Genomic DNA, 14,824 nt, shown 5'->3' with positions numbered 1-14,824 from the left:
AGGCGGAGGAGGCGGAGGATGCTGCTGCGCGCCTTGGTGGCCGTGTCCCTGTGGCTGCGGGTGAGCCCGCGGGCGCAGGGCGCGCCGTGCGAGGCGGTGCGCATCCCCATGTGCCGGCCCATGCCCTGGAACATCACCCGCATGCCCAACCACCTGCACCACAGCACCCAGGAGAACGCCGTCCTCGCCATCGAGCAGTACGAGGAGCTGGTGGGCACCGGCTGCAGCCCGGTCCTCCCCTTCTTCCTCTGCGCCATGTACGCCCCGATCTGCACGCTGGAGTTCCTCTACGACCCCATCAAGCCCTGCAAGTCGGTCTGCCAGCGCGCCCGCGACGGCTGCGAGCCCATCATGCGCCGCTACAACCACAGCTGGCCCGAGAGCCTCGCCTGCGACGACCTCCCCGTCTACGACCGCGGCGTCTGCATCTCCCCCGAGGCCATCGTCACCGACCTGCCGGAGGGTGAGAGGAGCCGGGCCGGGGCCGGGGCCGGGGCCGGGGCCGGGGCTGGGGCCGGGGGGCGCCGTCGGGGCGGGTGGCGGCGGCCCTTCCCCGCGGCTGGTGCTTCCCGCGGCACCTCTGTTTGTAGATGCGAAGTGGATGGATTTCACGCAAGGTGCGATGGTGCCCGAGAGACGCCCCGAGCCCGAGTGCAAGAGCCGAAACCACGGTGAGCCTCGGGCGCCCCTCTCGTGACTCCCCGGGCAGGCGAGTCCCTTGCTGACACCTCCTAACCATCTCCTCTTCCCTTCCTTCGAAGAGCGATGCAGGTGCAAAAAGATAAAGCCTACGCTGTCGACCTATCTGACCAAGAACTACAGCTACAGTAAGTTAACGAAGGAAATAATTTCATTTTCCCCTTCCTGCCCCAGCCCTGCTCCGGGCCCCATGCCACCCGCACCTGCAAATCAGGCAGCTCCCCACAGGGTGCCACAGACCCTGCACCGGGTCTCAGCCCTGCCCAGCGGGAGGGCACTGCTGCTCCTCAGACTTGTGAAGTCTCCTACATTTAGTCTTCCAAAACAGACTATTAGTGCCCATCTGCAGGCAGTAATAGTCACTGTGTGGATGACRGTACTTTTCTGATAAAAACAGGAAAAGGTCAGTAAAAGGCACTGTGACCACAGGTTGCTCAGCGAACTAGTAGTATAGTTTACACAGTTAGTGCAAAGGTCACACCTCATTAATGCGACTGGATTCAATGTGAGCGTGACCGTGTGCTAGCTGGCTCCGACTTTCCTTTGGCAGGTAAAATAAACCAGGATTTAGTTATCACGTACATTTTGCAGCTCTCACCTAAATAAAACCATTAACTGTGAATGAAGTTGAAGCAACGTAATAAAATAGTTGGAAAGTAACTTTATTATTTACAAATTGTTATATTCTATCTTTTACTTACTAAGCTAGAACTTCAGCTGGTGGAGAATTGTCATAGATCAGCTGAGTGCAATGACAGTTTACACCAGCCAGCCAAGGAGTTGGCCAATAGTTTTATGATATGTTATATGACATACTRGCAATGCAAGTAAGTATTCGTCCCACTCCCCCACACACACAAACAAGCACACACATGCATCCTGACCCCTGGGATTTCCAACCTTGGGAGTCAGGAAAAAAGCTAAGATAAATACCAGATTAAACTTCTGTACTGTCAATAGAAAATCTCTATTAACTATGAATTTAACATGTAGTATCACGGTGTAGTGCATTTTAAGGGCTGCTTTTCAGATAAAAGTTGTTTCTTCGAGGGATGTATTAATTTCTTACAATACAGGTATTATATCCTGTCACAATAGACATTTAAATTCCTGTTTGTCTGATACCAAATGAAAATAAGTTTGTAGTTATTTGCTTGAGTCTTTGTTAGTACAAAAAAAAAATCACAGCCAATTTGGTGGGAATGATCAAACTGAACATTAACTTAGAAAGCTAATTTTGTCATGGCATTTTGGTGCATTTATATGATATAATATATCCTATATGATATAATATGATATATCATATAAATATAATATATGTAATTCCTTAATCTATCTCAGTACACCACACCACCAAGAGTGATAGTGCAGGTGGAACAAAAAACTTCCACATTTGTCTGAAATATTTGAAGGAAAAAGTGATATAAATTCTAGCTTTAGCCAGAAATACAGGCTTTAGCCATACAAATTTTGATTCCAGTGACTTCAGTGGGAGTGTTGCCCAAATAAAAAACTGCAGGTGGAGATCCCAGATTTAGAAAAGCTTCAGTGATTTAATTCCACTGAATTTGTAAAATCAAGATGTTATTTTTGAGAAGTAGGTTTTTATTCAGCCTCCTCTAAAATAAATGGGCGTTTTCATATGGAAAATGATTGGGAGGTGAGACAAGGGAGAAAAAGTTACAAATAAACCCCAAATTTTCCTGACATCCTTTAAAATAATATAGACAGTCAAATTGTTTTTCTAGCTGCTTATTACTCTTTTTTAGCTGTTAAAAACAAGAGAATCATAGTTGATTACCTGGCTATAGCTATAAGCATAATTTTAAAATGTTTTCATAAATCGTTCATTGCAACAGTACTTAACTGCTTACAGTACTAGGTCAACATCTGCACTGATTGTTGAAAAGCAAACTCCAACTAAAATTCATGCAAATACGATGGGTAATTGTTTTCAAAAATTTCTCTGTCATTTAGGAGCTGAAGTACTGTTTGGTTTCAATCATACTTTAAAATCGGTTGTGAGTCTCTAAAACTGAACCTGCATTTTATAGCTGTTATTTATCTTGATAAGGTTAGCACATAAAACCCAGACTGCATTAGAATTGCTGCTCTCTTGTTTTCCTCTACATTTGAAATTTATTCCAAATGTTTTGAGATGCATTTGACTGCCTTTGATCTGCAGACTGCAAGGGGCAATGTTACTGCCATCTGATCACACCATGTTCTATGTCAGTTRAGGTTGCATTTAATGTGTATAGTAAGGAAGAGAAATAGGATACATGTGTTCTGCTGTTTCCTTCAAAACCTCTGCAACTGTGGCTTTCCTCCACTTGCTATTAAATCTTCATGTTGAACTCTATGAAAATAAAATGTTGATTGGGGCCTGATCATTAATTCCCTTCTCACTCAAAGTTCTTGGCAGTATTCACAGGACTTTTTGTACATAGAGATATATAATCCAATTTTTGCAGCTGAGGCATATACACTGCTAATTTCACAAAAGAATTTCTTGGTAGTTTGATAATATGACCCTTCTAATTCTGATATTTCCTAGGGACAAAGTCCTTCATGTAAAAATCTTGCTTTATTGTTCTAATTTGGTACTTAATACAGGGACTTAAGAAAGAAAAAATATGTAAAATAGTACAGTGCTAGATACCTCCAGGCCTCTGAGGTACAAAATTAGTCAGGTACCATCCTCAGGGCAATCTATAAAACTTCACCTCCTTGCAACCCTGTAGGCATGAAGTTTTACTCAGTAAAAGATAAAAATGTGAATGCTTTATATTCAGAATCAGAACACTTTTTAGAACTTATTTTATTTGAGAATCTTTACCACTGAAACATAATTATCTTCTCTCAAAAAAAGGCAAAAGAAAAAAGTATCAACTATCACAAAAATCCCAAGTCTCTTAATCTCTAACTACTTGTTTCAAATCTTCCTTTCTTTTTTACATCTAAGAGGAGACTTTAGTTCCTGGATGCACTCTACAATGAAATGATTTTATTATTGAGAAGACTGCATTCATGTAAACTGTCTGTGAGGTAAATTATTCATTTCTTAATTGGAAATAGCAACATGTAGCTATAGAACAACTTTGATTTATGCAATGGGTTGTTCAAGTCTGAGTCAAAGAACTATTTGTGTGTGCAATTCCAGGCTAGATCATTCAGCTTGATCTGGCAAACTTTAAGCACATGTTTAATTTCACACTTGTCAACAGTCCTACTGAAAACCAAATCAGGGTCATGCTTTTGTTATTCTAAGCCACTGTACATGCCCACGCATGAAGAAATAGTTCTAGATTCACAACCAAAATGACAGCTTCCAGCTTCCAATTTAAGACATTTTATTTATTTTTAAGATGTGTTTAAGTTTCTAATATAATGTAGTGTTCTTATGCCTGTTTTTCTAATTGCAGTCATTCATGCTAAAGTAAGAAGTGTAGAAAGAGGGAACTGCAACGAGATAACAACTGTGGTTGAAGTAAAAGACATACTTAAGTCTTCGATGCCTATTCCTCTGTCTCAAGTGCCTCTTCTTACAAATTCCTCCTGTCAGTGTCCACCTCTTCAGCCAAAGCAGGATGTTCTCATCATGTGTTACGAATGGCGTTCAAGGTGAGCACTTGCTATGTGGCTCAGGAAAGCGTTAGCTTTATAGCTGACTGTAGGAGAAGAGAAAGAGGCAAAGCTCCCTTTCTGTTCCTGAGTATATTTTATGAGTCTATATTTAATATTACACTCATTACACTGATTATTTTTCTTACGATAACCCACATATAGATCTCTGTGTTTCAATTACCTTTACAGTTCATTTTTGCACTTAAAAATCAACTTCAGCTCTGACCTACAATGTGGTATTTAAAAAATCTGTCTCTCACATGGAGCATAAACCCTGGTGTCATTAGGAACTGACAGCATATTGCTTAACACATTGTGTGGCAGTTCAGGCATCTGCAGTTGTTTGGCAGTGTTTTTCTCGGGCTGTTTTCCTCAGGTACAAAGTGCATATTACATACTGCAAGGCTGCTGATGGCTGTGAAGTCAGGGCTCCTTTCATTCTTGCCGGCCCATGCAGTGACTCAAAAGAAGATAGATTTCTACCCCACTGACTTAAGGGTGGGGAGAGGAGATGAGGGAGTCTACAGAGCTGCAGGAGATATAGTCAGCTCTTCTCATTCGGCCTATCCGTACTTTGGTTTGATGCCATCAGCAAGATGTTTCTGATCCCACAACTGCACCAAGACCAGCCAAAGCTACAGCCATGGGAACTTTGGCTCCTGGATGGCCAATGCAGAGTAAATACTTGCAGAGCAGCCTGCCAATTTTGCTGTAGGGTCTAAAACCAAACAAACAAAAAAAGAAACCCCCCTAACTTTACCAGACCTTTAAACTGGTGGTCAGCCTAGCCTCCAGCAGGAAAAGAAATCCAGCATGCTGGTCTGGGGAGGAGAAGGAATGGTGAATCACAAGCGTAATTTTCCTTCCGCGTTCTTGAGGCATAAGTCAACATCCCATCGCCATCAGCACCCCAAATGCACCAATAGCAACAGACCCCAACAGGACAGGTTATGTATGATAAGTACGTGTCTGTGCCATGGTCGGAGGTAAGATTGTAAAACATGCAAGCAGTTTTTTTCATACAACAGTGTGACTGTTAATTGAACATATGCAGTTATAAGGATCATAGATTATCTACATACAGAACTTGATGGCCCATCTTCAGATTTTAAATYATTTTAATGTTGATTTTTTAAAAGCATTTTATAGGTGCTTCTAAAAGCTACCATCTGAATACCTTATTGACATAACTTTTTRCGAGCTAAAAGACGTATTACACTATTGTCACGTAGCACCCTCCAGATCTGGAAGTATTTCACAAAGATTAATTTAGAGCCCTTTAATTGTGTTACCCGCTTTAGGGGTACGTGCACTGAGTGACACAGAAGGACCATAGCTGAGATTGCTTTTCAGGAGTGCTGAGCTGCAGTACTTTGTTGTACTTGCTCCTCAGGAGGTTATCAGGGAAAGGGGATTTCAAACGTGAAAGATCACAATCTGCTTTTCAATTACTATGGAAAAACACACCAATCACCAAACATTTTGTGATAGTTTTTAAAGGTCACTGAGGTTTTTAATTTCATACAGTGTACTAAAATGGATTTGAAAAAGAAACATGAACTAATTTATATGTTTCCTGTTGAACTCAGTGGTATGTAAACGGAAGGTTTTGAGTTACAGTGGCTTTTTAAAATGTCAGAGACAAAATGAATGGAAGCTCTGGCTCCACTGAGGTTGAGGGCAAAATAGCCATTGTCCTTCAGTAGAGTTAAAGTTTCACTCAGTAATTTGTCCTGAACAGAAGATGCATCAGAGATACACCATGTCGTGGTTTCATTCATAATAATGTGGCCTTAAATTCAATCCAGTATGTTTATTCTATAATCTCTCCTTGGAAAGAAGAGATGTGTATCGTGTTGGTCTGATTCTCCAGGGCTTGCACTCGATGTTGTCATTTTATATTTGGGCAAAGTGGATAATAGTACTACTGGATATGGATGGCAGCATTTCATACTCTCTTTGAGCTGGTTTGAATGACAACATTGTTCAGGAAAACTGGAGAGTCCGGCCCTTCTATGCTGTATAAAGCCTACCTGCCTACTAAGTGCTATGTGAAATTGTATACACATATCATGTGTATGATGCTTTGATTTCTTCAGGCAACATTTATGTCTTAATTAAAGCCTCCCCAAATTAGAGAAATTATACTGGGACATATTAAGGCCCATTGCCTTACAAAATCCCCCCCTGTGGAACTAGTTAGCAATAAGAGAATAACAGAAATTCCAGCATTCCTGTGCTATAAAAATAATGGTTTCTAGGTTAGGACCTAGAAAGTGTGACATCAGAGTGTTTTAGAATAAACAGAATAAAATATATTAGAAGATTTTAAAGGCATATGTTATATAGTAGTTACACTTATTTCATTCATTTCATAACACCTAGACTAGTGTTCTCATATAGGAGCTGGCCAAATTTCATTGTTAGACAAATATCATCATCCATGTATTTTCTAAATTCACTTTAAAATATTCATTTCAAATATATCTTCATAATGTATTTGTAGGTAGTAATGTAGATGACTGCAAATGATCAGATAACTTGTTACCTTTCATCAGCTGAGCTGTATTTTACTGGTGCATATGCACTTACCTTTTTTCAGTTCAGAAGTAAAATACATTAACTGCTCCTCATTTAGGGGTCAACATATTTTATTTTATCCATAATATATAGAACAGTTTTTTACACACACACACACTAGACGTAATTAAAAAAATACATAATAAAGAAATGTAAACTCCATAGGACATGTTGTACAACATAAATTTTCATTACAGGTGATCAAGACAAGACAATTTTCTCCTGCAGAGTGAGGACAAAGAGTTCTGAATGTTTTCTCAGTGCTGTTTGGTTGTAAAATCTGAAGGGAATTMTTTTTTTGTTTTGTTTTGTTTTTTCTGAAAGTCTGAAATATTGAGGTGATTTTGGTCTAACTGATTTTTCTTTTGGAAACTGTATTTTTTTTTTTTACAGAGCTTAGCATGGAATTTCAGAAGTATTAGTATATGCATTTATAAATAATTTTATGGGGGAAAACATGTCCCATCCTTCTGCTGAGCTTCCCATATGCTGAAACTGCCAGAAATTGTATCTGCTGGCTTATTTCAACTTCAATCTATATTAAATCATCTGAGACTCAAACATCTCAGGACTCAAAACTAGAATTATCTATAACTTACATTTATCTCTTAATTTTCAGGTTGATGCTTCTTGATGGATGTTTAGTTGAAAAATGGAAGGATCAACTAAACAAAAGATTTAAGGTAAATACAACCAAAGAAAAGAGTGCTGATGTTTTTGAAAAAAAGTTAAGCATCTACATTCTGTTTCAGCATTGAATAAATTGCTTGAATTTCAGATACACTGAATATCTCTGGGTATTATTTTCACTTCAACATTTTAATACCTCCAAAAATCAGGCTATTCTTCGGTACATCACTACATATAAATGTAAGTGAAAATGTGAAAATTTTAGTCTTGCATGTTAGGGTCTCTAAAATTTTATTTTATCTGCAAACTGTTCCTAAGTATGATGGTTAGGTGATGYGTTGGATGGTAAATTGTCTTATTACAATAACAACTCTGGGAATTTCTTTCAAATCACTGCTAAGGCACATTTATCAAACAGTTGTTTGATAAATGATATGCAGATAGATATACAGTGCACATGAGGTAAGAAAGTCTAGTTAAAATCCACTGCACTGGGTAAATGGGCTTTGTTGCATTGAAGACTGTAAGCCTGAAAACAGACTCCTCACCAGCTGACTCCCACTGAAGACCCACTAAAGCTGTTCAGCATTCCCTCACTGATTTCAGGGGAGAGTAGAGTGAAAAGTTGATAGTGTAAAGACAGGGAGGCAGGAGCAGCAGATGGCCTGACTTCTTCGGGCTTCAGGATAGCACTTAGAATCATTTCCTGCTCCTCTGCTCCTCTTTCCTTTGTAATGCAAAAAAAAGGATGGGTGAAGATAGATTTCTGATTATTCCTGGCACTTTTAGAGATAGAAGAAAACTACACCTGCAATTCAGAAAAGATGTTTTCAAAGCATTAGAGAAATTTATTTTTTCAATTATGGGCCAATTGGCAATTGACAGGAGAGAAAAAAAGGCAGATGTTTCTGTCAGCAGAAGCTTTTAGATTACAGACCAATTCCTTGAATTGTTTTTGATATTTTCATCATTCTGTTTTCTCCTCATTTACTCAAATAAAGCCTGTGTGTGGAAAATGTTTTAAATGTTAAAAAAAGCAGGTTGTACTTGCAGGTGACACCAAGAGGGATTTATGTGCATATTGACATTGACTGAGACACTGGAAAGGCCTCAGCTGTCAGTTTAATGACCCTGGCACACAGTATGTTTTAGTGGCCTCCTCACCCTACTTTGTCACTTCTAATTGTGTTTTGAAACCTGTTTGGATATTCATCTGTAGACTGTCAGAACAGATACATGACTGTAAAACAAACTACTTCTTAAAGCACGTCATGTCTCTCACATTAATAGTTTCATATGTTAAATTCTCATTTACACACATTTGAGTGGGGCACACCTAAATGCCAGCTGAGAGTTTTTGTTTTAAAAAGATGCATATAATGACCTTAACGTAATGAATGTAACCAGTATGGAGCTAGGTATTGTGGTACTTTCATTTTAATGTCCATCTTTCATCTTTGAAGACTTGCATCCAACTTCTATCTTGAGTTACCACTTAAAATGAGTGTTTTGAGCTAGCTGTGGACCACAGAAGACATCTGTTAACATAACCACAACATGGCTGATCTCTTCTGTAGCCAGACTGCAACTCTGAATAGCAACAGGATCACTGCACAGATACTAAAGAACAAAGCTGCAGAGCATTTCCCTTGCTCTAATCAATGAGCAAAGACCTTCTCTTTTGGATTTTCAGAAGAAAAATTTCATTAATAGAGGGGAACAGTGAGACCTCCTACAGCTTCTATTGTCAAGCTTATTTTCCCTAAAATGAGTCTTTCTGTTCCTAGAGGTGTAAGAGTCCAGTTGGTGCTGCAGCATTGTGAATCTCTCCATATTTTAGATCACCCAAACACTTAACCTCACTCTAAAATCCTGTTTTCTAACCACTGTTCTGGGTTTGGGAATCTGACAGCTATTCTCTTTGATGGGCTGGTTGAGCTAATTGCTTTGCGAAAGTTCTCAGGGATGCTGCTAAATAGAGCTGCATATGCATTATTCACAACTGTCCCAYGGCAACTCTAAGTACTCTGTGATTTTGGTGGTCATCTGCCTGGTCTGTCTGTAACATAAGCCATTGCATGCCCACTCCTCTGCACCTCAAGGAAAAGCAGAACCAGAAAGTAAATATCTCCTTCCCTTGTAGCTGTGTGTTTAAATACACATTGTGAAAGGATTGTCTGCTTTTTGGAGGCGTGATGCCAATTTCCCAGAATTTCTGAAAAAGTGTGAGATGCGTACACACGATTCTCTCCTCGGGATAAAGACCACAAGGATGAGTTGCCATTCTCATCAGCTGGTGTTGTGGAACATCCCCCATCCAAGAATGTGTGGCAGGTTCCCGCTGTAAACAGCAATAAAATACTGAGATAAATGGCCTGCAGGCAGAACACGAAACCAGTGAGAGCAGCACTAGTATGATACGTTTCAGTTAGCTTTGACTAAGACTCAATTATTTATAGTATTGTCTTTGTCTGACTCAGTTTCTTTGTTTTCTGCCAATTTCTGTAGAGATGGGAACAGAGACTGCAGGAGCAAAAGCAGCGAACGGCCCACAGTAAGAATCAGAATGCAGGACGCAGCGGGGCACCAAAACCATCAACAAAGAACACCAACCCATTGGTCAGTGGCCCCAAAAAGGCCACTAAAAYGAGAAATGGCCAGAAAGAAATAAAYCCTAAAAAAGTATGAATGTTACACTTCTGAAAGGAAAGACTTTTCTTGCATGATAAGGGTCACATGCTGGCTTGGTCAGCATGTTTTATTAATCTAGAACTCATCAATTTAAAAACTCACTGCAGTTTCTACATAGACGTTGTTGCTGCACTTTATTTTTAAAGGTTTTCTTTTCCTTTCAAGCCGCAGAGTGTAGGTTTGCACTAATTTGTGGTAGGCATATTCAAGCTGATTGAGCTTTATCTTAGGGCTCTGATTCCGATGCTAGGTAGAGAGTTAAGGCAGTAACTACTGCAGCTGCTGGAGCTGAATCTATCTGTTATTAGGAATCACAGTCCTTGTTCAGAGCATTCAAAAGCATAGTTTACTAGTAAGCATCTGGGTATGCATTATGTGATTACTATTTTTTTTATGTGTTTGCCAGAAATATGCTTACCGTGTTACTATTTGAACTTGTGGGTTAGTGTAGCAAAAATGCATTGAAAGCAGACATTTTTTAATTGTACTTCAGGCTGGCTTCTGTTGTTGTAACTTCAATCATATTTAAACATCTAATTGAAAAATCAGTATTTTTAAAAAAAAAAGATTAAAACAGAATTGTAGAATTCTTTTTAGTAACATTTACGTGTTTACTGTAATATAGCTTTGTTGTGAAAATGAAGAGCATTACTCTAACCATAACAGGTAATACTGTACAGTATTAAAATAAAGACAGGGCTTCATGTGGCTCAGTGTTCATTTGGATCGTTAACCATTTTTTTAATCGTTGGACACTATTTCTAAATCTTGCTTAGCTGCCAAATAAATAAATAAATAATAAAGATTGCTTGTCCCTATTCATAAATCTCTCGAAAACAACTGGCTATCTGCTGTTTTCCTAATGTGAAGGTAACATTGGCCCTGCAAGAGGTCACAGACAAAGCAGATGCTACTGTTTGGGGGCTAAGAGTAGGTTTTACTGACCTGACTTCTGTTGTGTGAGGTATTAAAATACCAGAGGTGATATAAATCCAATTGGCATAAATCTTAAGATGTCATTTTTGCGATTCTTGCCTAGCTGTATGTGAACTATGTCCAATATGGCTAACACAGTCTTGTTTCTATTACCACATAAGGAAATCACCTTTATTTATGTTTTAAGAGCTCATGGTAATCATCCTAAAGACACTCAAGAACTCTCACAGTAAAACTGAAAAGGACTAGATTTGGCATTCCTGATATTTATTAAATATAAGTATTTCTAAAATAGATAGTGTTTATAGCAGAAGGAAGAGTTCTCTGTAGGTTAACACATTAATATATTAACATGATAAATTGTCATCTATGTTATTGCAAGAATTCCAATGAAATCACATGCATGAATTGTAAGGCAGAATTTGCTGTAGTGGTTTGGATATTACAGGTAGCTGGTAATATGCTAACACAGGTAGCAAGCATAAATTGCAAAGCAAAATGATTAAAACAAAGGGGCAGAGGTAGTGCAGAAATTTTGAAAAAATACCATATAAGGTAATTAAAAGCAAAACTGCAAGACTATTGGTTGTGACTTGAAGTGTTTGCTAAAACCAGCCAAGGTCAACACCAGAATGTAGGCCTTTTTCACTAATTCTCTTTGGAAAACCTGCAGAATTAGGTTCAAAGTTCAATCCAAGAGCCAGGAATGATGAGCATAGAGCATCCATTGATCTTAGTGGGAATTATGTGTGTTTAACACGTCTGAAAAAAAAACCAGACTATATATTTAGGTGCCTAATACAGACTCACTTCACAGGTGAAAATTTAATACTGTAAAAAATGGCAAAACCAAAACTGAAAATTAAGGGAACCAGAATTTTACTGTACATGACTGAATTAGGTAAGTTTGAAAATGCTGACTTAAGTAAGCATGAACTAAAATATCAGTATGATTGGAAAGCTCCTAAAATACTTCTTTTTACTGTGTAGCAGTTCTTAAGCTTTGTTTTCCTATTGGTCACAATTTAAAATGCCCTAATGAATATATGCAAGGATAACTATTAAAAATTAACAACAATCCTATCATTGTCATGTTGAAACAATGAATATGGAAGTTGTGGTATTTCACTTTGTGAACATAGTCAAGCACGATATTCATTGACTGAACTCACTGAACCAGCTAATTAGACTTCATAGCAGCATTATATGTTATTTTACAACTGTTAAAATCAAACTTTTTTCAGTCATTTTTATATTAAAGAAAAAATGCAAATATTATTTTCTACGGAGAATTTTCACCATTTCTTCTGTAAGTTATCATTTCACTCACCATTCCATTACATTGGAATAAACTCTGATGCACCAGTCCCAGTGTTTACCAATTCCTTGGCATTTTTCATATATGTTTTATGCTAGCTTTCATTTTGATACAGTAAAAACACTGAAGAAGGAAAGGCAATAGAACAAACAGCAAGGGATACCATAATATAAAGAATAAACATGCAGACAGGGGGAATGAACTAGTAAGACAGTATATTTTCTCAATTTTATTTTTTCTACTTTTTTATGAAGCCATGAGTAAACACAATTTACTACTAATATAACTCACTCCATTTGGAAAGTCTCTCACAGTTACTAACTGATTGCAGCATCAACTGCCAGCCGAATCCAGAAGGTAGCCCTCCAGCCTGCTGCCCTTCCCTTGAGGTAAGCAACAGCTGCTGGAGCAGGCAGGGCTGTTCCAGCAGATGAGTRTATCCCTCTGCCTGCCCACAGGACTCTCCCACCACTGCTACTCCCCTGCATCGGGCAAAAAGTCAGACTTGCCCCTCTCCTTGTGCACGTCCATGGCCAAGCCCAGAAACAGCAGGAACTACAATGGTAACACACCCCAGGACTGGCACCAGGAAACCTGGGTTTATCAGACTGAACAAACAACCTGTTGCTGGACAAAAGTAATTTTGTATCTTTTCACAGCGGAAAGATTAACCRGCCAAAATTGAAAGGGTCAGATGTCTTTTTAGTGGTACAGCTGACTTCTTACTGAGGAGCCTGGCTTTTCTTTATATAAAATAAAAAATGGTCTGGAATATTGAACAGATATTTCCAGTGAGTCTCTTACTACCTCCCACACACACGTACCCAGTTTAATAAGAACTGCCATTGAATATTTTCACTTAATGTTCTAACCTCAATTCCAAAAGAATGAAACCTGAAAAAATATTTACTCTAATTGCGAATAATTGGCACCATTTTAGCAGCTCACTGTAAATGCAAATCAGAACTCTTTTATGAAACACATAAAAATCCCCATAACCTCCCTGCAACAGAACCTGAATGACCCGGTCAGTTTAATTCAATTCAGCTCTGTAATTTTGTTACTTTTGTCCAGTCATCGCATATAATCGAGAAATACTTCCCGTACAAACAGAAAGAAGACTTTTTCCAGTCCAAAATACTCAAACAGCTCTTAAATTATTTTATCTATCATTGTAATCTGAATTCCAAATCAATGAAACCTGAAAAAATATTTACTCCAATTATGCACAAGTGACATACACTTACTGGTTTTGCTTAGCAGTTAAATGTAAATACAAATCTGAAATTTTCCTTAACTAGATTTTTCTGGTCAATGTTATCTGCTCTGAATAATTTTGCAGATAAATATAAATCCATCAATACCAGTCAACAAATATTAGAAATTATGTTTCCGTTTGTAGTGAAACCAATAACTTGCAAGGGCATACAAATGAAGATGTAATTTCTGTGAAGGTATGTAACTTTTAACTAGACCTAGTAAAGCTCTGTGGACATACTAATTTCAACTGCTAACACTGTAACATCTCTGAAATTAAATGTCAGATTTGTTGGAAGGTCAAACAGGATTTTGAAATTTGTTAGATAGGCCATAAATTCAAAGGGTTCCAGGTAATCTTTCTATCAGTATCAGACTGGCTCCCATTATGACTGCCAAAAGGCCTGTGGATAAAACAGTACGGCAAAAAACACAAAGAAAAGCATTTGGGAGGAAGGATTTTTTTTTGTTTTTTTCTTTCTGGATGAGAATACTAAGACTAAAACCTAAAGGTACCCTAAATATGTCAACAGTCTCTGTTATGGACAGAAGGCAAAYGGATATGTCAGAACGATCAAGAGGTCCCCAAAACAGAAAAACAATTTTGATATTTTCATTTTTTCTGGTTACAATATGATGAAAACTTTCTTCATAGATACTCAAGAGCTCTCTCCTCTGAGCACGACAATCAGAAAATCAGTCATTTACACACAATGAATTGAGGATAAAGTGAATAGATACTTGTAAGGTTTGACCTATGTGCATACTTCATCCACCACTGAGAGCAAAGAAAACACAATGCAGCAGTACACAACCACAGGCTGACTGATCTGCTCTTCTAAGTCGGGAAAAATCTCTCCAGTTCCCTTATTATTAATTCTTCTTATACAGTATTTTGAGATTTAAAACCAGCTTGTTTATCTTTCTAACCAGAAACAGATCTTCAATACAGTGCTAATATCAAATTATGATTTCGTTGAAGTTCCTAAACAAGGAAATATGTGGTCTATCATACAAATAAACACACTCTGTGGATCTGTTTATCTCCTGCTGGGATAAAAATCAGAGGAATAATCATGTCAACTT

General features: G+C 38.5%; 1 protein-coding gene across 1 annotated transcript; it reads left to right on the top strand.

The window, feature by feature from the left end:
- Positions 1-18: 18 nt before the first annotated feature.
- SFRP4 (secreted frizzled related protein 4) lies at positions 19-11,030 on the top strand. The gene is made up of 6 exons (XM_085312986.1): positions 19-463; positions 591-671; positions 762-827; positions 4,125-4,323; positions 7,526-7,589; positions 10,045-11,030. The coding sequence occupies exons 1-6, from the start codon at positions 19-21 to the stop codon at positions 10,222-10,224; spliced, it is 1,035 nt and encodes a 344-aa protein (XP_085169112.1). The 3' UTR covers positions 10,225-11,030.
- Positions 11,031-14,824: the final 3,794 nt, after the last annotated feature.

This window comes from Rhea americana, unplaced genomic scaffold, assembly GCF_003343005.1.
Source record: "Rhea americana isolate MKP2758 unplaced genomic scaffold, rheAme1 scaffold_373, whole genome shotgun sequence".
NCBI classification, from domain to species: domain Eukaryota; kingdom Metazoa; phylum Chordata; class Aves; order Rheiformes; family Rheidae; genus Rhea; species Rhea americana.
Note: the sequence above shows the minus strand (reverse complement) of the source record. Positions and strands in the feature narration are given on the sequence as shown.